The 23,273-nt window shown below is 43.4% G+C and overlaps 1 protein-coding gene across 10 annotated transcripts in view; it reads right to left on the bottom strand.

The window, feature by feature from the left end:
- Positions 1-23,273, bottom strand: part of SPIDR (scaffold protein involved in DNA repair) — a 351,974-nt gene that overhangs the window by 83,550 nt on the left and 245,151 nt on the right. For all 10 annotated transcript variants that reach the window (XM_027128161.1, XM_027128157.1, XM_027128158.1 and 7 more), the window contains exons 9-10: positions 18,425-18,620; positions 16,752-16,981 (exon numbers count right to left, since the gene is read on the bottom strand). In XM_027128161.1, coding sequence (XP_026983962.1) covers positions 16,752-16,981; positions 18,425-18,620 — 426 coding nt within the window. The remainder of the gene's footprint in view (positions 1-16,751; positions 16,982-18,424; positions 18,621-23,273) is intronic.

Here is a 23,273-nt window from a genome sequence, read left to right on the forward strand (position 1 = left end):
TCATTTAATAGTGCATGCTGAAGATGATTCCATATTAATACAAAAGAGCTTTCACATTCCTTATTTTTAAATGACAGCACAGTATTCCACTTTTGACACTGAGATGGCTCCCAAACTAACTTGTAAGTCCTCATGAATGAAGCTGAAGACCAACGGAATCAAATAATTACCATTACTTTTGAAGTCACTTACTTAGTTGTTCTTAAAAAACAACTAAACAACAAAATAAACAGCACCTAAACTAAATAAAAATTCTTATACAATACATATGGGTTTTAAAAAATAACACTTTGTGTAGAGTAATAAATTGCTTCCCAGGTAATTATGGAAAAGCAACACATTTATTTATATTCTTTTGCAAAAGTACTAACATGTTTACAAAATTAAACTATGAAAAAATATAGATATATAAAGAAAAATTAACTCCTGTTAAAATTCAGAAAACGTTCACTGCTCAGCCTATCATCCTTGGCCGTATTTTATTACAGTTTGGGTTAATGTATGCACCTGAAGGAAAAAAACCCTTTAATTCAAGTGACTCAGATTTTGAATAAATTCAGTTTAGTTTTCCTTCAAGACTAAATAAAAACAACTAAATTATTTCGGTTGAATTGGATGACAAGAAAAGATGTCACTGATACATAAACCTCTGCTACAGAAGATAAAGAAAAGGAAGATATTTTATTAACTAAAAAAAACCCAAGCCCAGCTGGACAAATCAACTAGAAATGACACATGGGAGGAATTCTGATTCAAACACAAATCTCAAACATAAAAGCCCGAACTCTGCATGATCTCCTTCCTCCAACTCCTGCCTTCATCACACACTCTCAACTTTTACAGCTTCCTTGTGACATTAAGGTCCACTGTGGCCTAAAGGAAACCTCTGAGGATTGTCACGCACCCTGAAGATGCTACAGTTGCCCCGAGGACCACGTGTGGCTCTGCATACTTCAACCACGCAGGCTCCTGGCACCGAGAGTGTGCGCGCAGATGCCCTGACACAGGCGTGACACTCATCTCCTTAGAGTTTCCTACCCCACATGCATTGAGGATCATCCAGGGCAAGTCTGGGCACGGAGGTGACTTTTGTTCATGTAGTTATTTTAGGACGGGGCTCTAGTTTCTTTCCTGTTAATGCCGTTTTTTGCGCTGCAGGGTGATGTACCACACGAGGCTTGATAAAGGTTGCCTAACTGAACAGCACCCTGGCAACACGGGCCCACTGTTCCCACCTGACCTTCTAAAGGGAGATAACGGGTCTTCTGACGGCCAGAGTAATGCTCTTCTCACCATACAACTATGTTTGTGGGCGAAGAATCCCAACTCTGTACCTTCGATGCAGAAGTGAACACGAATAATAAATGACTTCAAAGACAACTCGGGAATCTTGCTCGTACATCACTCTGCCCTGAGCTTGTCAAAGTCACAAATGCTCTTGCTTCAGACTCCCTTAGATACCAAGGGACGTACAGTGAATGCTCTAGCTCTGTCCCCAGGACATTATCGAACAGGAGTTAAAACGTAAGTTAATTTTTTAAAAAGTAACGTTACAGTGTAGAGACCTGATAAACACTACCTTAACCAGTAATCAAGTCAGCAAGAGCAGAGATAAGTCGTGCTGACGGGACGTGCCCTTGGCATGATGTGGCGAAAATGGCTCTTCACCTGTGATCTTCCTCTCCCAAACTCATACCACCCTAAATATCAGAAAAACACAAATTAAGGGATATTCTACAAAATACCTAGCCAGTAATCCTCACAACTGGCAAGGTCACCAAAAGAAAGCAGATCTATGAAACTGACAGTCCAAAGTAGCCTAAGAAGACATGACAACTAAATGTAGTATGGTCTGCGGATGGGACCCTAGAACAGAAAAAGGACATTAGGGAAAATCTGAAGAAATGTGAATAAAGTATAAGTTTCAGTTGATAATAATAGTATCAATATTGATTCAATAAATGTGATACTGTATCATAATAATATATGATGTTAAAGATAGGGGAAATCACACCTGAAACTTATACAATATTATCAATCAACTATACTTGAATAAAAAAATAGGGGAAACTGGGTATGGGGTATGTGGAACTCTCTGTATTATCTTTGTAAATCTAAAACTATTCTAAAATAAAAAGTATATTAAAATCAATTTTTAAAAAAGCAACGATAAGTGCATGTTTGTAAACTCCTATTACAGAGAAGATTATTGCCAAGAAGGATCAAGTGGAATAGAAGTAGTCCCATAACCTGGTGACTCAAAGCAATTATTTTAATAATTTGGTTACAACACCTTCTCTACTAAGAATCACCATGTTAGTAAACTTCTCTGATCCCTAACCGTATGATGTGTAATCCCAAAAAAGTTGGATTAGGCTGTGCAGAAAAAGCATTTGACAAAATCCGACACTCTTTTATGATAAAAGCACTCAACAAACTAGGAACAGAAGGGAACTTCCTCAACCTGACACGGGACATACGTGAAAAATCCACAAACAACATCAGACTTGGTGGCGCAAGATGAAGTTCCCCTAAGATCAGGAACACGATGAAGATACCTTCTCCTGCTGTCTGCGTTTAAGGCTGTACTGGAAATTCTACCCAGAGCAATTAGGTAAGAACGAGAAACAAATGACAAATACATTGCAAAGGAAGAAGTAAAAATATCTCTTCACACTAGTTAAAACAGTTGTTATTAAAAGAAAGAAAATAACAAGTGTCAGGGAGGATGTGGAGAAATTGCAGCCCTGATACGTAGCTGGAGGGAATATGAAATGGTGCATCTGCTGCAGAGAATATTCTGGTGGTTCCTCAAAAAGTTAAACACAGAATTACCATATAACCCAGCAATTCAACTCCTAGGGATATACCCAAGAAAAATGAAAACGTGTTCACAGAAAGACTTCTAGAAAGATGTTCACAGCAGCATCATTCATAATAGCCCAAAGTGGAAACAACCCAAATGCCCATCAGCTGATGAATGGATAAATGAAATTTGATATATCTATACAATGGAATATTATTCAGCCATAAAAAGGAAAGAAGCCCTGACAAAGGCTCCATCATGGACAAACTTTGAAAACATTATGCTGAGTGAAAGACACCAGACACAAAAATCCACACACTGTATGACTCCATTTACATGAAATGTCCAGAACAGGTAGAGATGGAGAGACAGAAAGCAGACCTGCAGTTGCCAGGGGCTGGCCGGGTTGGGGAGGTTTACGGGGAGGGACCGCTAATGGGTGCAGGGTTTCCATCTGCGTTAAAAAAAAGTGTTGGAACTAAATAGAAACAGTGGCTGCACAACACTGTGAATGTACTAAATATCACTGAGTTGTACACTTTAAAATGGTTAATTTTATGTTATGTGAATTTCGCCTTAATCAAAAAAACTTTTCAAAGAAAAGGTGATGTGCACACACAAAATCCACCTGTTCTAACAGGCATTCAGGGTACCGGTCCCACAATGTCAAATTCCTCCCCAGGCAGTGATGGAAACAGCCTCTCCTCATGTAAACTTCCAGGTAGTCTGTTTATTACGGGGGCATTTATGCATGTCCCTATGCAAATATGCACTCTTTGTGTTGTTTTTACCAAATGTTAACTGAGCATGCTCTCTCCAACCAGAAGGGACAGGAGAGTTGCAGATGTCACATGGCCAGGAAAAAAGGCAGACAGCCCCCTGGGATGGGGCGTCATTGCTGCACCTCAATCCTTGGGTCAGTCTCTCTCCTACTTTCCACCCACCCTCCAAAACAGACAAGATACTCTTCTTTAGGAAGCACCTGGAAGAAATTCAAAATTTAAACATAAACGAACATTGGCAGATAGTCTACCACGATGAATGCACTTGCTACCCAAAATGTAGTAACCCTGGTGTGCAAAGTACATCATCGTACGAAATCTCTCGTTCTCATCTTTTCTGAAGAGAAGATGATGCCTTAATGAGCAGAATAAAAATTGGAATTACTTGCTTGCAAAAGATTTAAAGGGAACTTTTTCTGGTGTCTCTGCCGTCACTGCAGTTTTCCACTTCTCTACAGCTCACAGAAAGACAGGGCTTCCAAGAACGCCCGTGGTTCTCCTGCACAGCCAGCGTTCCACTGTCACTTATTCGTGGGCAAAGCTGCCTAAGCCGCCTCTTAGTTTTCCAAAAGGCTGTGTAAGTGGTGAGACATCGGGAAATCTGGAGCTTATTTCGCTCTTCTCTTTCCACTCCCCAACATTTAACCAGCCTGGTCCTCTCTGCTCGTCCCCTCCTGCAGGAACTTCTGACACCTGCATTCAGATTCCACAGCAGAGAGAGGAGGGACAGGCCAGGACACAGCCGAGGACCCCACAGAGCATCTGTGAGACAATCAGAGCTACTCCAGACCAGGGACACCTTACCCCGCCAGCTTTCCCTGCACAATGCAGACCTTCTTCTTTCTTTAATTCATATCATGGGTCCCTTCCTCCTCAGCTAATTAAGTTTCATTTAGTTAAATACTGTTTTCATCCTTTCATCTTCTACCTGTGGCTGCTTGATTTCTTCTTGATTTCCCTTAGCGCTGCAGGAATTGTAACAAATGCTTTGAAACCTTTCAGTCGTTCTCAACTGGACTCTTTCTCTCTTTATGGACATTCTCGCCCCAGCGCAGCTCTTATTCCCGCCTTGCCTCCTCCCTGAGGGCCCTTCTGCTTTGCCCTCCGCCTGCTCCTTTACACTCGCTGACCACCCTGCAGGGGCCCGGAGTCCAAGCGTCTCACCTTCCATCTTTCTTAAAGCACAGAGTTCCTGGCGATTCTGACCTCACCAGCCTCCCTGTCGGTCTCCTTAGAGGAATGACAGCACATGTGGTACCTCCCCACAGCCTGGTGAGTCCTGAGTAAGGAAGGGGACACAACCACACACTATGTCCTCAGGTCCCCACCCGCCACTCCATTTCCCCATCCACACGTACTGCTGTGTGTCCACTACCTTCGTGGTCCTGTACCAAAACCAGATGAGTCACAGTCCTTGACCTCAGATGGTTAAACGAGAGAAGCGACATTCAAAAACGGTATGTATGGGCTGCTTCTGAAAGCACTGACAAGTACTAGAGAATGCACAACACCTGGCCATCATCCTCACTATACGACAAGCACCTGTCTAGATGCCCTTGCATCTGTCCCTCTCTTTCTGGGTGAAGGTTCAGAACACTGATATCGCTGCCAGGCCAATGGTCTGGAAGAAACAAGGGTCCCCGTTCATGTATCACAGTCTCTCCTCCAAAGAATGGTTTTGGAGGATATGTTTGCTGCAATTTTCTGTGGCACATGGGGCTGATGAGGCTCAAGCTAATTAGAACTTCAGGGCCAAGCAATGAGCACAACGAGGGTAAGCCTGCCAAGACTGCCAGCTGGCTGCCCCAAGCAGCTCTGGGTCCAGCAGCAGCCGGGAGGCAGGGCAGACAGGTCCACGTGACAGACGTGAACAGGGAGAAAGGGGCAGCGAACTGCGGCAGCCCAGCTGGCTCTCACTCTTGACCTCACCCGTCTGCGCATCTTTGGCTGCCGAGGCACGTGGTGCTCAGTGCTTGCATTTGGCTGCCTACCACCGCCGCCCCCCCCCCCCAAGCTGCAGGCTGTCACTGTCTCCCGTGGCTCTGCTCTGTGCTGTCGTCTCAGAGCACACATTAGAGCCGCAACCTGACTCATAGGAAAGTTCTAGTGTGACCACAGTACTGCTCCAGGTCACAGCTCCAGGCACGGGAGGGTGGCGGTGCAGACCATTAGAGGTCTCCGGACGCTTTTAGGAACAAAAGTTTCCAGGGAAAGGAGGTCAGAAACAGGCAGAAAATTCCATGCCTTTTATATAGGGCCACCTTGAAACCATTCTTGATCTTGATGGATAACAGGTGCTGGAAAATCACCAAGGCCAGATGCAGACTCAGAACCATGGGCGCACAGCATGGCCACCTGGCTGTGAATCTGGAAAATCACTCTTGCTATCTTCACACTGTTACGAAAATTTTATTTTCATAATTTTCTGTACTCACATCACTAGGCTGTTGCCATTCCTTTTGATTTTTTCAAGTGTATCACTGGTTTAATACATAAAAAAAGAACAAGGGAACTTTCATTGCCATTTCATACTATCAATAAGCTCATTAAATATGCATTAAATAATCTCATAAGCAAATATGAATTGGATCAATGATAGGGGCTGGTATTACACAGTGTTTAAAGAACATGAACATACTGCTTTCAGATCATCCACAGCTCTGATTTTACTCTGAAACCTTTCAAATTTCAATCAGCTAGCTGTAACCTGATACCAGACCAATAAAATGATAAAAGCTTAAAAAAGAGATAAAGCGTAGGAAAATGGATCCATTTTGTTTCATCTAGAAGGGGAGAAATGATACACAAAGACAAACTACCATAAATACCAAAAAGAAATACATCAAACTGAACTATATTTAGGGATATATAATAGGCACAATATTTGCACAAGATGCAATAATAAATACTCCTACACGTAACCCCTACCTGCAAGGAGCTGACAACCTTAAAGACTGACACCTCTATAACTAACCACAATACAAATGACCATAATAATCATAAAGCAAATAGTGTTAAGAGTGTCTCCTTGGCATCAAGCATTTTATAAATGTTATCTCACTGAATCTTCAAAACAACCATGCAAGGCTGACAGTGACGGTGCTAACTGCATGGGGCTGTTACGAAAATGAAGAGAGTTAAGATTACCTATCTACCTACCTATCTATCTGCCTACCTATCTACCTGCCTACCGATCTCTAACCAAGAACATAGAGCTAGCAGGTGGCAGAGTTCAGATTCAAACCCAAGTTTGTCTGCTTCCAAAATTTGGTTTTTTTTTCATCCTACCACATTGAAGAAGAGGCTATTTCTACGGGGGAAATCAAGAGAGACTTCACAAGGCAAGTGGTGTAAGATGGTAGTGAAGTCCGCACAGGACCTCAAGAGACTGAGGAAAATGGGTAGGAAGATGAGCTACTGTGAAAACACCACAGCTTCAAATAGCCATTTCTATTTTTCTGCCTCAAGACAATTAAAAGCGCTTCCAGGACAATTAAGAAAGAAAAAGAAAGAAGATACAACCAGATTGGAAATGAAGAAGTAAAACTATCTTGAAGTAAAACTATTTTTATCTGAAGACTGCATGATTTTATGTGTGAAAAATCCTAAGGAATCCACTAAAAGACTATGAGAGCGAATACAGCAAATTCAACAAGACTTGAGAACACAAAAATCACTTGCGTATCTACACATTAGCAATAAACAATCAGAAGTGAAATTAAGGAAGCAACTGCATTTACAATAGCATAAAAAAAGAGAATAGGTATAAATTTAACAAAAGAAATGCAAGATTTGCAGGCTGAAAGCTACAAAGCACTGATGAAAGAAATTAAAGATCTAATTAAATGAGAAGACATCCCTTGTTTATGGATCCAAAGACTAAGTATTGATAAGACAGCAATTCTCTTCAAATTGACATACACATTCAACACAATCTCTATCAAAAACCCAGTTTGTTTACTGCAAAATAAATAAAAATTAACAAGCTGATTCTAAAATTCATGTGTTAATATAAAAGGCTCACAATTCCAAACATAATCTTGGAAAAAATAAAGTTAGAGGACTCACACTCCCTGATTTCCAAACATACTATAAAGGTATAGCATTGATAATTAAGATCATTGTGGTGCTGGCATAAAGACATGCAGATAGAGCAATAGAGGAGAACTGAGAGTCAAAACACTTCTATGTATGGTCAATTGATTTTTGACAAGGGTGCCAAGAAAATTCCATGGAGAAAGAGTAGTCATTTTAGCAAACAGTGCTAGGACAACTGGATACACACATGTAAAAATGAGGCTGGAGGGCCTCCCTGGCGGCACAGTGGTTGAGAGTCTGCCTGCCGATGCAGGGGACACGGGTTCGTGCCCCGGTCCGGGAAGATCCCACATGCCGTGGAGCGGCTGGGCCTGTGAGCCATGGCCGCTGAGACTGCGCGTCCAGAGCCTGTGCTCCGTAACGGGACAGGCCACAACAGTGAGAGGCCCGCGTACTGCATAAAAAAATAATAATAATAAAATGAGGCTGGACCCCTGCGTTACATCATACACAAAAATTTCTCAAATGGACTACAGACCTAAATGTAAGCGTAAAAACTATAAAACTCTGAAGAAAATACAGGAGTAAACCTTCATAACCTTGGATTAGGCAATTTCTTAGATATGACACCAAACAGTTTCTTAGATATGACACCAGTTGCTTAGATATGACACAAGCAACCAAATGAACAAAAAGATAAATTGGACATCGCCAAAATTATAAACCTTTGTGCTTCAAAGAACACTATAAAAAAAAGTGAAAAAAAACCCACTACAGAATTAATATTTGCAAATCGTATATATGACATGAGACTTATATGTGCAAATCATATATGAGACTCATACCTCATATATATGAGACTAAAGAACTCTTATAATTCAACAAAAAAGGACAAATAACCCAGTTAAGAAAATGGGCAAAGGACTTAAACAGGCATTTCTCCAAAGAAGTATGCAAATGGCCAAGAAGCATATGAGAAGATGCTCAACATCATTAATCCTTAGGGAAATGTAAATCACAGCCACAATGAGATACTACTTCATATCCACTAGGATGGCTAGAATAAAAAAGACAATCACAAGTGTTGAGAGGACGTGGAGAAATTGGAGCCCTCATACATTGCTGGTGGGAATGTAAAATGGTGCAGTTTCTTTGGAAAACACTTTAATTCCTCAAAGAATTAAAAAAGAAAGGAGTTACCATATGACCCAGCAATTCCACTCCTAGATATATACTCAAGAAAACTGAAAAATTACATCCACAGAAAAAACTTGGACACAAATGTTCATGGCAGCACTATTCCAAAACAGATAAATCCAGAGACAGAAAGCAGAGTAGTGGTTGCCATGGAGAAGGGGAGTCAGCAGCCAATTGGTATGGAGTTTCTTTTTGAGGTCACAAAAATGTTCTAACATTAGAATATGGTCATGATTGAACAACTCTGTAAATATAATAAAAACTGTTGACCTGTACACTTTAAAAGGGTGAATTTTTACAGCATGTGAATTATGTATTGATAAAGCTCTTTAAAAAAGAGGTAGAAGTAAGATTCTTTCAGCTTCTTTTCAACTTCCAATTTTGACAGCTGTTTGTGTACGCATTAAAGAACAGCTAGGACTAGAACTGTAATTCCATGGACTTGATGCTATTTTTACCCCTCACAGTAATTCAGAATGTGGACAGGAGGAACGGCAAAGAATGTAAAAGATCTGGATGTCAATTAGCAGAATTACCAGCGATAAGAGAGGACTGAGAAGAAAATGGGGCTGAATGACCTTGGGATATCACAAAAGAGGTATTTTAGAGAGGAAATAAGCAAAAGTTAAGAGCTGGGAAGCTGAGATTAAAGGGTTTATTTAAGACTCATGAACACAGAGTTAATGACTAACAAGAAAAACCTTAAGAAAAACCTGAGGAATGGGCTATGACATCATTTATGAGGACACGTTAAAAAAATGATGCTCTCCTCTTAAAATACCTTTGCATCACGATAAAAATACTCAAATCATTGAAGAGGAGTGATTCCAATTTTTCTACAATATGAAGAAATAAAGTACAAGTAAAATCACAACCTTAGAAATGTGATGCTGAGCGGGTCAATCAATGCAATCACTGCACAGTCTGGTGGGTGTGGCAGGCACAAAAGGAGGGCAGGTGGGGTGGCCTGTGTGCCTCTGATGAGCAGGAACTGTCGTCCTCCCTTTGGGCTCTTCCACCGCTGACATGTATAACTGCTGTTCTGGAGGAAGAACACCACGCCATTCCATCTTGATACACACACACAAGAGACATGAATCCAGCATATCATCCAACCAGGTGACAGGAAGAAAGTGAAAGTTCATAAGAGCTGGAGACCTAGCTGGTGAGCACACAGCTGATGACTTTCTTTTCAACAGAGCCCTGGCAAGCTGGAGACAAGAATCGTTCTCTACTGTCCAAACACAAACAAAGGGCTCGAATCATACCACCCACTACCTGCTAGTTCCTCATTCTGCATTTCCACCATCAGCAGTCTGGGATGTCTTTAGTTGCTCTAGATAAAAGACAAAACTAGACCAGCTGTAGTTAACAGCACCATCCAACACGGGACGCGGCACTCGGGCAATTGCTGGAAATGTGTTTATTACAGAGGAACTTCTATACTTCCATCACTGAGAGGCAGGGGTCACAGTTCACATATGAATACACATAAATGTTTGTTTTCTAAAGTAAATGAGCTTCAACTCCTTGCTGATGAGTAGGGTGAGGGTGGCCAAAAGCATGGAAGTAAAACCACTTTAATCAAGCTTCCCCTGCAGCTAGACAACAGACACAAAAGTAACACAAATGCTGATTCGTAACTAGATGTCTTTTCTTTGCTTATGTTAGGTTTCTATTACTGTACAATGTTGTTTATCAGTATTTTACAATTTTAAAGTATTCACGCTTGCTTTTCAAGAGCTAGTGAGCCACCCTCTGAGCGCTATTAGTATATGGGAAGCATCGTGGTAAATGCTTTACATATGTGATCTCATTTAATCCTCATCATGAACCTGTAATTATGGACAGTATTATAATTCCAATTTCAGAAATAAGGAAACACAATTTGCTCCAAGTCTCCCTGCTAAGTGGGGGAGTCAGCATTTGAACCAAGACTAGTCTGAATCTAGACCTTCTGCTCCTTCCACTGACGACCTGCCTCTACCTCAACGCATTTTCAAAAGACAAATGGTATTTGCCTTTCTCTGTCTGACTTACTTCACTTAGTATGATATTCTCTAGGTCCATCCATGTTGCTGCAAATAGCAATATTTCACTCTATTTTATGGCTGAGTAGTATTCCATTGTGTATACATATACCACACCTTCTTTATCCATTCATCTGTTGACAGACATTTAGGTTGCTTCCAAGTCTTGATTATTGTAAATAGTGCCACTATGAACACTGGTTCTACTGAAATCTAAAAAAAATGATACAAATGAACTTATTTACAAAACAGAAACAGACAGACATACAAAACAAATTTATGGTTACCAAAGGGGAAAGCGGGGGAGGGAAACATTAGGAATTTGGAATTAACAGATACATACCACTAGAGAAAATAGATAAACAACAAGGACCTACTGTAGAGCACAGGGAACTATATTCAGTATCTTGTAATAAACCATAATGGAGAAGAATATGGAAAAGAATATATATACACAAAACTGAATCACTGTGCTGTATACCTGAAACTAACACCATTGTAAATCAACTATACTTCAATTAAAAAAAAAAAAGAAGAAAGAAAACTGGTCCCAACATTGGAAGCAAGAGACAGAATGCCTGCACTGTGGTTCTGCTGTGCTGTTGAATGCTGGGCATTCTCACTCCCTTCTGCGTCAACAAAACTTTGCTGTCAAAACCTGTCCACGCTCCCCACTTCCCACCCACTCCTGCGTGCCCAGGGAGCTAGCATCCACCTCCACCCCCAGCAACTCCTGTGCATAAAGTCATCCAGGAACTTCACACGGCTTCATCCGTCACCTTATTAGGCTTCTCTGAGGCACCCCGTCAGCTGCCCTCTACCACACATGGCACTCCACCATGCTGAGTGCCTGCCATGACTAGCCCTTCCTCTCCAGGCTCCTCTGTGGTCCCTCTTCTACCCATTCTCTAATGCTACAGGACCTTAGATCTTGACGCTACACCTCTTCCTTCTTTTGTGTCTACTATTTCCCTAATGTGCTCTCATCCACTGCCCTGGCTTTAGACAGTTTCCAGCTGGGACAGAACAGCTGTGAAGGGGGTAAAGGGAGGAGGGCTGGGGCATCTGCCTCTCACTACAGGCCCTCCAGGGCCTTTGGAACTTAGCACCATGGACAACTGTAACCTCTTCAAATTAGCCAACAAAACGAATCCACATACAAATATACAGACCGACCAGCTGTAGGCTGAAAACCCCCCAATATTTATTTCCAACCTAAAATCTTCTCTGAATGTGAGATCTGTAGATCCAGACTTTTCATCTGACATCCTTTCTTGCATGTCTCATAGGAATCTCAAACTAAACAGGCCCCAAACTGAATTCTCAAGCTTCCCTCCAAACCAGTTTTCTCACCTCAGTAAATGGCCCATCACTCAACCAAGCACTCAAACTGAGGATCGGTCTTAATATTTCCTTCCCCCCTACCCCCACTCAATCCCCCCTACCCCCACTCAATCCCCCCTACCCCCACTCGATCCCCCCTGTCCCCACTCAATCCCCCCTGCCCCCACTCGATCTCCCCTGCCCCCACTCAATCCCCCCTACCCCCACTCGATCCCCCCTGCCCCCACTCGATCCCCCCTGCCCCCACTCAATCCCCTACCTCCACTCAAGTCACCACACGCATCAGAAACGTTCCTCCATTTTGCCGTGGTGCCGCGTGACACTTGGAGCCTGGGCTGTGCTGGATGCAGCAGTCGCCTCTTCCCGGCCTCTCTGCTTCCACTGGGGCCCTGCTCCACAACCCCTCTTCCCCAAACCACTTTCCATCCCACAGCTGAAGTGTCTGTCAGATGGGTACACCTTGTTTGGGGCTGGCTCCTGCCCATGGCCCACGCACGCTGGCCACTCCACCATCTCCCTCCTGTTTGGAGCTCTCAAAGGCACTCCCTCTATTTCATCTGCTTTTCACCTAACATCCACTTAGCTTTCAAGTGTCACTTAAATAGTACTGCCTTAGAACACCTGCGCTTGAATCCACAAAGTAAACTCTTTCCCTTCTCCACTTGTCTCTCATAGTATCCCACTTTTTCCTCACCAGAGCACTGACCACAACTTAAAACCATAATTGTATTTGTTTTCAATTGTTTTGTGTGGGACACCCTCACCAGACTATGCCCCATGAGCACAGCATGATGCCTGTTTTTGTCAACCATGCAGACCCAGAATCTGGCCCAGGGTAACGGTGGATTTTTTTTTTCCTTAGTGAAAAGAAGAAGAAATATTAAGACAACAGACTAAAGGAAGGGTCAAAAGATGAAAAGAGAATAACATCAAGGTATAGAGGAAGGAAAATGTGCCTATTTTTCCTGAGTTCAGCTCAATGAATTTCCATAAAACTGAAGTGCAAGATAACTAGAAAATAGTTAAATAAGAAGGTTCTGTCCCCTCCAGGCGTTTGTCCAAATGCATGACCATTTTTATGAATTCAACGCCCTCACAAAAGACTAACTCTCCCATAATAAGTATTTCTGCAATGACAGGCTAGAAAGAATGTGCGTCTCTGAGGGATAAAATAAGTTAAATATCTCAAGGACAAAGGAAGTGAAGGTTTCACAGAAAGGAGGAAAAAAGGCAATGTTTAACGGCGATCCCCATGGACCTGGAGCAAGGCCGTTCGGTCTAGATTCCACTCTGCCAGGAGGGAGGGGGTCACTAGGGAGTCCACGTACTTTTTCTTGGCCCCAGTTTCCATCAGTATAAACCAGTGCTCCCTTTGGGCTAAAAAGCCTATGGTCTTATTAGTCATGCGTTTATATAATATTCATTCAATATGCAGTGGATCTAGATAAAGGTGTGTTTTGCCTCTGAACAGACTGCCTTGCTTACTGTTTAGGGAGTGTTCTCTGGACTGGTTTTTTGTTACCTTTGATTTAGGGGTTTATAAAACTTCAGTTCGTGTTGGTTACGCTGACCTATAACACCTTGAGAAACCAAGTAGAAATGTTTTCTGTAATAGTTTGAGTTAAAGGACGTCATCCTGAAGAACAACGGACCGGAGACTCCTACTTATTATATTTCTGAAACCTGAAGTGTATTTCTGATACTGTTTCACAGCTCAGAGAATATGAACCTTTTGACAGAATCTATCTGACCCCCTTCAGGACTGGCAGGCTTCAGATTTCTTTTGATTTCAAAGCTAACAAAAATCGGGCTATCTGCCAGAAGACAAGCTCTTACTGATCTCATAAAAGTGACACGGCTAGAGCACTAGCTTGATACGATCAAGGTGCCAAGTTAGACCGAAAAGTCACCACAGCTTCCTCGGGAGGCACCTGGCCTGCTCTGGGCAGGAAGGGAGGATCACCGTGGCCGCAGAGTCTCATAAGACAGCGCCGTCTCTCTTTGCACAGGCCTTAATGTATTCTGACACGGCCATTTCTGACTGTAGAAAACACGCAGTGATCAGAGTAGTCTTCAGCTCACTGCTGGCTAGAGAGGTCTCTGAGGTAAAGCAGGTGAGGTAACGCAGGGGACGGCAGGTCAGCGGCCCTCACTGTTCAACCTCCCTCCTGCGCTGGCTGTGCTCGGGCCTCTGGACAAGACTGACTCTGTGCACTGCACAGCTGCCCCAAGTTACCGACGGGCAGGAAGTTACAGGCAGAATTCAAGTAGAAAAGGGTGACCTAGGCGATACGCCTAAGTCTTCTGATGGTGTCTCCTCTTGTATCGTGTTGCACATGCAGGTGTAAAGGTCCACACCAGGACACATGCTGCTGAGGGACTCCCCAAGGAGATGCCTTATACACACCAGCAAAGAATCACTAGGGTGCTAAGTGTAATGTTACTTCTATCTTAATGTGATTTGTAAACTGGAGACCCTGATCATTATTATAGCAAATGAATCTAGAAAAAACTAATGATCAGTTATACAATAAGACCTTTTTGTACCCCAAAGACATCTCAGAAGCCTTGTCTCAAACCCAAGGCCAAACGCTATGGCCTCTGTCCAAAGGTTCCTTTTCATGCACAGCTCCCGCAGTGGCTTTCCAGGATGACTTAAGCCCTGGGTCAGCTGTATTCTAAACACAGCTTGGTTCTAACTCAATATTCTTCCCTTTCTTTTAGCTCCCGTATTCTCTACAATACCGTCATTTGGGGATTCTATACCTCGTGATGTTTTTCTTTCATCCACCTGTATGACTATCAGCAGTAAGAACCTCTCTGAGGTCCCGTTTCCTCACCTGTGAAATGGCGCTAAGGTCCTCCAGCCTCTGTTTACAGCCTCACGTGTGCAACGAGAAGCCCCCCACCACGATGCAGGCGCATTCCATCTGAATAACTCAATGCTGTTTTCTTATTTTTGAGGTATGCCTGCCCTGCCTTCAATCCACCACGAGCACAGTCTCATTCAATATGTCCCAGGTGTATTACAAGGCACAAACCCAAAGCACTCACACGCCGACCACTGGCAGCAGCTTACCTTCCAATTTCTTCTCTTTGCTCAACAAGTAAAACAGGAGCCGCCGCAGAGCTGGAGGATGGCCTCCGAGGAGCGCGATGCTCAATGCCAGCTCTGCCGCCTCAGCTCCGGCTGTGCCCGCCCCCCTGCAGCGGTGCCCCGCGCCCTGCTCACTTGGTACTCCCGCCTTAGAGCCTAGCACGGCTACCGACCGCGAAAAAAGCTAAGCAAGACTAACCCTCTGTCTAACCTGTAACTGTCTCAGGTGATCCTATTTAGAGCTACACAAGTTTAAGTCTAGCACAAAACTGGTCGACAGCTACCGGTCATGTTGAGACCTAAAGATGGGTATAATGGTTTCACACACACGCATATTCCAAACAAAATAAAAATAAATTTTTTCTATAATTCCAAAAGAAACATTCTCTAACTCTACACCTGAAGGGACTTTTTTCAAATTCATGGTACTTTAAAATAAGTTGCTGTCCACTGGAAGAGGACTCACGGTTAACAGGGCAGTGCTTCCTGCTTGCTCTTTCTGAAAAATATCAGAAGGCACTGTAAGGATAGGATGACTGTGAATTACTATTTCTTCAGTAGTGTTCTCCTAATAGTAGAGAGACGAAATGACTGTTTGATGAACTGGCGTCTAAGCTTGTCATTTCTCTTCTGTTATATATCTGTCCTACTGCTTTGAGGGCAATTTAACACAGAAAGATAACCTCAGAAGAGTCTGACATAAATAAATAAACTCCCAGTCAGCGATGTGTCTCTAGCTATTTGAAAACAAATAAAACCAGGAGGAGCCTAAGTCTCAGTAGAAAAGATGCCATTCCCACAATCTGTTGGAGCAAAGTACTCTGAATCACAGGTTTGCCCTCGCTTTCATAGCTACCTAGCCATCCTGTGTACCAAGGCAGCCACTATCCACATAAACTTTAAAATAAAGTTAACTAAACTTAAATAAAATTTAAAATGTAGTTCCTCGGTCCCACTAGCCATATTTCCTACGTGGTGGTCAGTGGTCACCTCACTGGTTAGGGCAGTAAAAAAATGTCTGCATCACAGCAGAAGTTCTGCCAAGAGCTCTGATGCAGACGTGACAGCACCATCTGGGAGCCACAGATTTACCAGCTGCCACTTACTTATTCAGGTGTTTAAGACATAAAACTTGATAGCTATTGCAGTGGTCTTTTTAAGTACGTAACCATGCCTTGGCTTTCTTATAACAATACCATTTGTGCTTGTATTACTTTCAGTAACATGAACTATTAAAGGTAAAAGTAAATGCGGCTAACTTTTTCAGTAAGGACTTTTTTTTACAAATAGACAAAATCCTCTGTCATACCATGTGTCCCAAATTCTGATGTAAATAAAAACCAACCAACCAAATACAACCCATGTACATGGTGAATACAGTGAAGAAATTGCTCTGAGAAAAGCCTCCACTTTCTCCAGGTGAGTCTGGGTGCCTGCACCTGTGTTTCGTCACTCACCGAACTCCAGGAGGGTCTGTGCCATCTGCCTGCTGACACCTGCAGCGAAGAGAGTAAACTCTCTGCACCACCACCCGGACCCCGGCTCCCGACCAGGTGGCAACTCCTTGGCTTTCGACTGCATCCAGCAGAGAATCCCTCAGGGGAGCTCGGGCGGGGAAGCCCAGCTCTGCTTGTTCGTGTCTGAGGGTCCAGTCCGTGCCCACGGTGGTGTGACCACCACACATAACCTGGCAAGACACGCAAAGGAAACAATTCCAGTCTGACCCACGAGGGCACACTACATACCAAATCCCAACGTGCTTGGGGAACCCTAAGCATCGGGTGTGATTGCAGGACACTCAAGGAATGACAAGGACAGATGCACGCCCATGGCGCGGGGCTCCCATCCGCGGGCCACCAACGTGACCGAGGAGGCCTGGTGAGTCGAGGAACAGGGGAGCGGCAGGAGGACAGACCACCTCGGGGATTTGAAAACATGGAGAAAGTACTGCTATTAAAACACCTTATGGTGATTTAAAAAATTTTCTTTTATGAGGTAACGCTCTCAATAGCACAAACTACAAAACAAAATAAAAGAATGACTAGGGTTATTATGAAGTGCTAGCACTTTGCACACTCCTGTGAGCAACATGCAACACCTTTATGATCCCAGTAAACATCCTAGTAAATAAATATCCTCTAGAGTGCTCCATGCTTCCTACATTGCAGCACTTTTCTTTACATACGGTGCTGTGTAACAAACACATTTAACCTCACAACCCAAGGAGGCAGGCTGCATAGTTACCACTGTTTGCCAGATGAGAATGTTGAGACAGGAGTTCAGCGTCTTACCCAAGGTCACCCAACAGCAAGTGGCTGAGGCAGGACCCGAACTAGGCACCTAGTTCCAAAGTCCACACGCTTAACCACTAAGCCTACTGCCGCTCCGCTAGCACTGACGTGAGACGAAGACACACCTCATGAATTTAACATCACATAGCTGTCTAAAACTGTACATTAAAGCAGTAATGCACTTTGAGCTGTATTTTACATCTGTTCAATTAAATTGATTAGACAGCCCTCCTTTTCACATAATCCTCTCCAGACACACGCTCTGACAGTCAAAGGGAGCTCCCGCTCAACTCCACACCTACCAAGTAGGTTCAAAGTCCGTTTCCTTTCCTTTCCGATGTCCCTTCACACTGTCAGCTTCAGTATTCCGCTCTGCGCTGACTGGGATAACTAGGCGACCCTGAGGCAGGCGCACTGAAGTCAGACACTTGGAGCCCGAGTGGTCCCGGGGGTGTCCTTTGTGCCCGCCGCAAGTGAAGTTTAGTGGTTCCCCAAGTTCATCTTGGTGGATGACCATGGCTCAGGGCCACTAAAATTCCCAAAAGCAATCTCCAGTGTATAACCTCAAGTTTATGCAGCTCTTTTTATCCCAAGGGATACAGATGTTATGAAAAAGAAAAACATGATTTTTTTAATAAATAAAAGAGGCTTAAATAAAATTCTTAGGCAATTATGAGAAGAGAAAAAAAAAGAAAACTCATATTTTAATAAATTAAAGATTACATATATAGTTGCTGAATATTTGGAAAGGACCAAAGGTAATCACCTCTATAAACTCCAAAGCCTTTAAACGCAGTATTACTACAAAGCAAAAAACCTCTAAGTCAGTGATAGTTTACCTGGTTTTCAGGTGAGTTATTTGTTAGGCTCTTAAATCTAAACATCTGGGCCAAAATGATGCTTCTTCTTGGAAGGGGTGTGTCCCAACTGTGCACTTCATGTGTTGTTTTTGAATCTTCTTTGGCAACAACTTTCTGACAAAAATAAGTATTCAGAATAACAGGGCAACTTCCATTTGGGATAATAAGCTTTTGCCTGGAAAGGGAAAGAAATACAAATACAAGTTTATCTGCAATGCTGGATTCCCCTCACCTTCTTGCTAAATCACAAAGGACAACGACTTGCTGGCTAAGGACACAGGCCCTAGAGCAGCTGCCAGTGCATCTGGTTCTGCTCTTCTGAGCAAGTCTTGTGTCAGGAGTGGGGGTGGAAGGGGCGGCAGTGCTCGAGCTGGAGGTCCCCCGGGGCCTCCCAGGCTGCTGGACAGTGGCCTCAGGGCCCCTCGGGGAAAGTACTTGGCCGGGGGGGTGGGGGGCACACAGCTGCCCGACACTGAAGTAAATGTTACAAGAAAGACCTTCGGACACTTCACAGCTCTCATCTTTCAGAAAACATGACACCAGACACCAAAGGAGCTCCACCTTCACTACCAAACGGACCACAGTCACTGAAATGGCCCACATTCAAGTGGAAGTAGGACAATGTGCTACTGGTTCCTCTCAGACTAGCTAATGCTCATTCCTCACACAGGCAGCGCTGCTTAACAGGAAGGTTAACAGGAAGACGGAGTAGACACACTTTCCCCTATTTCTCCCGTTAGACACAAGGAAATGCCTGGTGCTGCACAGAAACGAAAGAGCAGAAGAAGCTGAAAGGGGAGAGGAGGAGGCTGTCCAGCTGGGACCCAAGGACAGACAGAGCAGCAAGTTCCTGAGCTTCCTCTTTGCAGCCTAGAAACAGCAATGGGTGCCGACAAAGGCACCCTCGAAAGGAAGGACAGGGAAGGGGCAGCCCAGCGAGACAGAAAAGTCCTAGGAAATCACTGCTCTACTCTTGGCAAATATCACAGGAAAACTGTGACCTACTGCCACACACAGCAGGCAAAGCGCAAGTGGGGGCTGGACATGCCCCTCGACAGGCTGTGATGAAGAGTCTGTGCAGGCCGGCTGGGCTGGTGTGAGACGAGGCACTCACCCTCACACCCCCATCACTCCCGTAACCGAGTCTCACTCCCCGCCCCTTGGAGCAGAGTCCAGTGGCCCAGCAGAGTCAGTACTTTCACCACTACCCGGCCCTCCCACTTCCTCCACTGCAGTGAGTGGCAGCCTCGTGGGAAGCGGTAACGAAGGAAATCCTGACGCCTCCCTCCACCTGGTAGTAAGAAGCCCCCCACCCTCCCAACGTCTCTTCTCAGAGCAGTGCCAGACAAAGCCACCTAAAACTGGTTTAAATAAGATCCAGGATCTTGTATCATAATACCTAACATGTATAGGTTACCATCTAGAACCACCTGTTACACTAAGAACCAGGAAAATTCTCACTTGAATGAAAAAACACAGTGACTAGATGACAATGTTAAGATGACGCAGATGTCAGAATTACCTGACAAAGATTCAAAAGCAGCCATTACAAACATGCTTCAGTGACAGTTACAAATGCACATGAGACAAATGAAAGAACAGAAAGTCTCAGCAAAGAAACAGGAAGTCTTAGCAAAGATACAGATTTTCTTAAACGGAAATTTTATAACTAGGAAATAAAATAATGAAAATAAAACTCACTGGATGGGTTCAACAGCAGAATGAAGGGAGCAGAGAAAAGGATCAGTGAACGTGAAGATAAAATAATATAAATTACCAAATATAAACAACAAAGAAAAAAGAGACCAAAAAAAACCAATGAACAGAACCTCAAGAGGTGTGAGGAAGAAGAAATAAAAATGGAAAGATACAGGTAAATAAAATAGGCTTTCCTGCTCCTGTTGAGTTTTTGAAATTATATTTGGAGTTGAAGCAAGAATTATAACACTGTCTGATATGGTTCTAAATGTATGCAAAGGAAATATTTAAGACAGTCATGTAAATGAGGACAGTAAAGCGACATAAGAGGCAAGGTTCCTACACTTCACACAAACTGGCAAAATGTTGACCCCATAAACTGATAAGTTATGCATATAAAATGTAATGCCTAGAGCAACCAATAACATAGCTATAACAACACAAAAACATTATAAATAAATTAAAATGAAATTCTAAAAAATGTTCAAGCAACCCACATAATGCCAGGAGAAAAAGAAAAACCCAGAGAAATGAAAAACAGAGAACACCACAGAGAAAACGAGAAATAAAAAGGGAGACTTAAGTCTTAATATATCAATAATTACATTAAGTGTATATGGTCTAAAAAAGCAATTAAAAGACAGATTAGCAGAATGTATTAAAAAATACGGTCCATCTTTATGCTGTCTACAAGAAATTCACTTCAAATATAAAGATACAGGTAGGATGAAAGTAAAAGGCTGGGGGAAAAACCATCATGTAACATTAACATAAATATGGTTGAAACTACTATCAGATGAAGCAGGCTTTAGAGCAAAGAAAATTATCAGGGATAGAGAGGGACATCACACAATGATTAAAAGGGACAATCCACCAAGAAGACAAATTTGCAATGGTAATATTTTAAGCCGATAGACTACACGTATGGTAACTTAGAAATAACAATTAGGAGACATGGAGAGACAGAGGCAAGCCAGACACAGAGTGACAGTCAGCAAGAAGAGGTTCAAGAAAGCAAGAGGGCAGGGGTGGGGCACAGCATCGGGTACCACTGGGCTCAACTGTGAAGGTCCTGATACAGCAGGATGGATGAAAGATGTCATACGTGCCCAGCCTTTTCTTTCAAGTTAATTTGAAAAATATGATCAAGTAATATTCTTTTTTTTTTGCGGTACGCGGGCCTCTCACCGCCGCGGCCCCTCCCGTTGCGGAGCACAGGCTCCGGACGCGCAGGCTCAGCGGCCATGGCTCACGGGCCCAGCCGCTCCGCGGCATGTGGGATCTTCCCGGACCGGGGCATGAACCCGCGTCCCCTGCATCGGCAGGCAGGCTCTCAACCACTGTGCCACCAGGGAAGCCCGATCAAGTAATATTATTTTAACTGCTAAGTTAAGAACATAGCACAAGATTTCTGTGTGTATTTAGAACCTTACAGTTTACAGAGAGACATATTAACATTAGAACTCTGTTCTGCCAAATTCAAAGTCCTGTTTGAGGCTATTAAGGTTAAACCAAATTAAAAACATACCTACACCAAATAGATGTGCAAGGCTAGTGGATTTGGGATAGACCTTAAAACCCATATCTAGGTCCATTTGGTTCATTTTGCTGTTTTTACTCAACACCTATGACATTCCAGGCAAGGGGCAGGGGACTGGGAATCCAGTCTGAGACAAGAAGGCTGAGAGGACAGGTTTACTGCAAAGGAAAAGGGTGTTATATGATACCCCGAGGGAGGACCCTCTGGAGACAGGGAAGGTTTCCCAGGAGAGGTAACCAGGTGAGGGCTGCCTGGGTGAGGGTGTGTGAAGGCACAGGGAAGGGGATGGTGGGGCACCTGCGGGGCTGCCTGGTGGCAATGACCACAACTCAAATTCCATGTGACAAGCAGAGTTCTCAGTACTACCTCACTGAGCTTCTGCAGAAGAAACACAGATGCTGTTTCCTTCGTTAGGAGGCCAAGGACGTCACAGCCTTTCAACATCCATATACATGGCACCAGCGTCATGCTCCTAGGGAGTGTGACCTCTTTATTTCTTTTTATGCTGCAGGCCAGTGTTAACTGCTGTGGACTCTACTATCACCTCTCTACTTATCTTATTGCCACAAATGTTATGTGATGACCAAAAAGCAAGTTTACAGAGCATGTATTCAGATTAATATTATAACAAGTTTAACCAGTTTTTCTGAAGATCTAACTAAAAATAAAGACAAACCTAAGGGGCTTACCTGGTGGCGCGGAGGTAAGAATCCTCCTGCCAATGCAGGGGACATGGGTTTGAGCCCTGGTCTGGGAAGATCCCACATGCTGCAGAGCAACTAAGCCCGTGGGCCACAACTACTGAGTCTGCGCTCTAGAGGCCACGAGTCACAACTACTGAGCCCGTGTGCCACAACTACTGAAGCCCATGCACCCAGAGCCCGTGCTCCGCAACAAGAGAAGCCAAAGCAATGAGAAGCCCGCGCACCTCAACAGAGTAGCCCCCACTCGCCGCAACTAGGAAAAGCCCACGCTCAGCAAAGAAGACACAACAAGCCATAAATAAACAAACACAAACAAATAAATAAGACAAACTTAAGATGTTAAACCTCACTTGATAAATCACATCACAACCAACACCACCAGTGAACATCATCATGATGCTGGACTCACAGTGATTCTTCTGTTAAGGAAGTTGAAGAGTGTGTGTTTACTTTCTAGTAAACTCTCAGAGCATCCTTGACAAGTCAGCAGCCATGGCAATAGGATGGGCTGCAACGTGGGACAGTCACACACATGGTAAAATACACAAAAAACTAGACAGTAACAGTCTTCCGTGGAGTCCAAGCACTATGGTTTCTCCTGGAAACTTGAAAAAAAAAGAAAAAAAAGAGAATCCTGTATGTTCAATACAAATGACAATTTGTCCAAATGTTTGCTTTCATGAAGAACCATTTCCACTGCTCTTTACTGAGAGTGTTATATACAGAACTCAGGTAAAACAAGAAACAAGACTGTTTTTTTTAATGTCACCAAGGGCAGAGAGGAAAACCAAGTGAAATATCTTTTCATTTGCTATCACTTGTCAACACTGCCGAAGTGTTAAATACCCCATTATCAGCTCATAAAACAAACAATATTTATTTCACA

This window comes from Aethalodelphis obliquidens, unplaced genomic scaffold, assembly GCF_003676395.1.
Source record: "Aethalodelphis obliquidens isolate GAN/ISIS:26980383/991018 unplaced genomic scaffold, ASM367639v1 scaffold33, whole genome shotgun sequence".
NCBI lineage: Eukaryota > Metazoa > Chordata > Mammalia > Artiodactyla > Delphinidae > Aethalodelphis > Aethalodelphis obliquidens.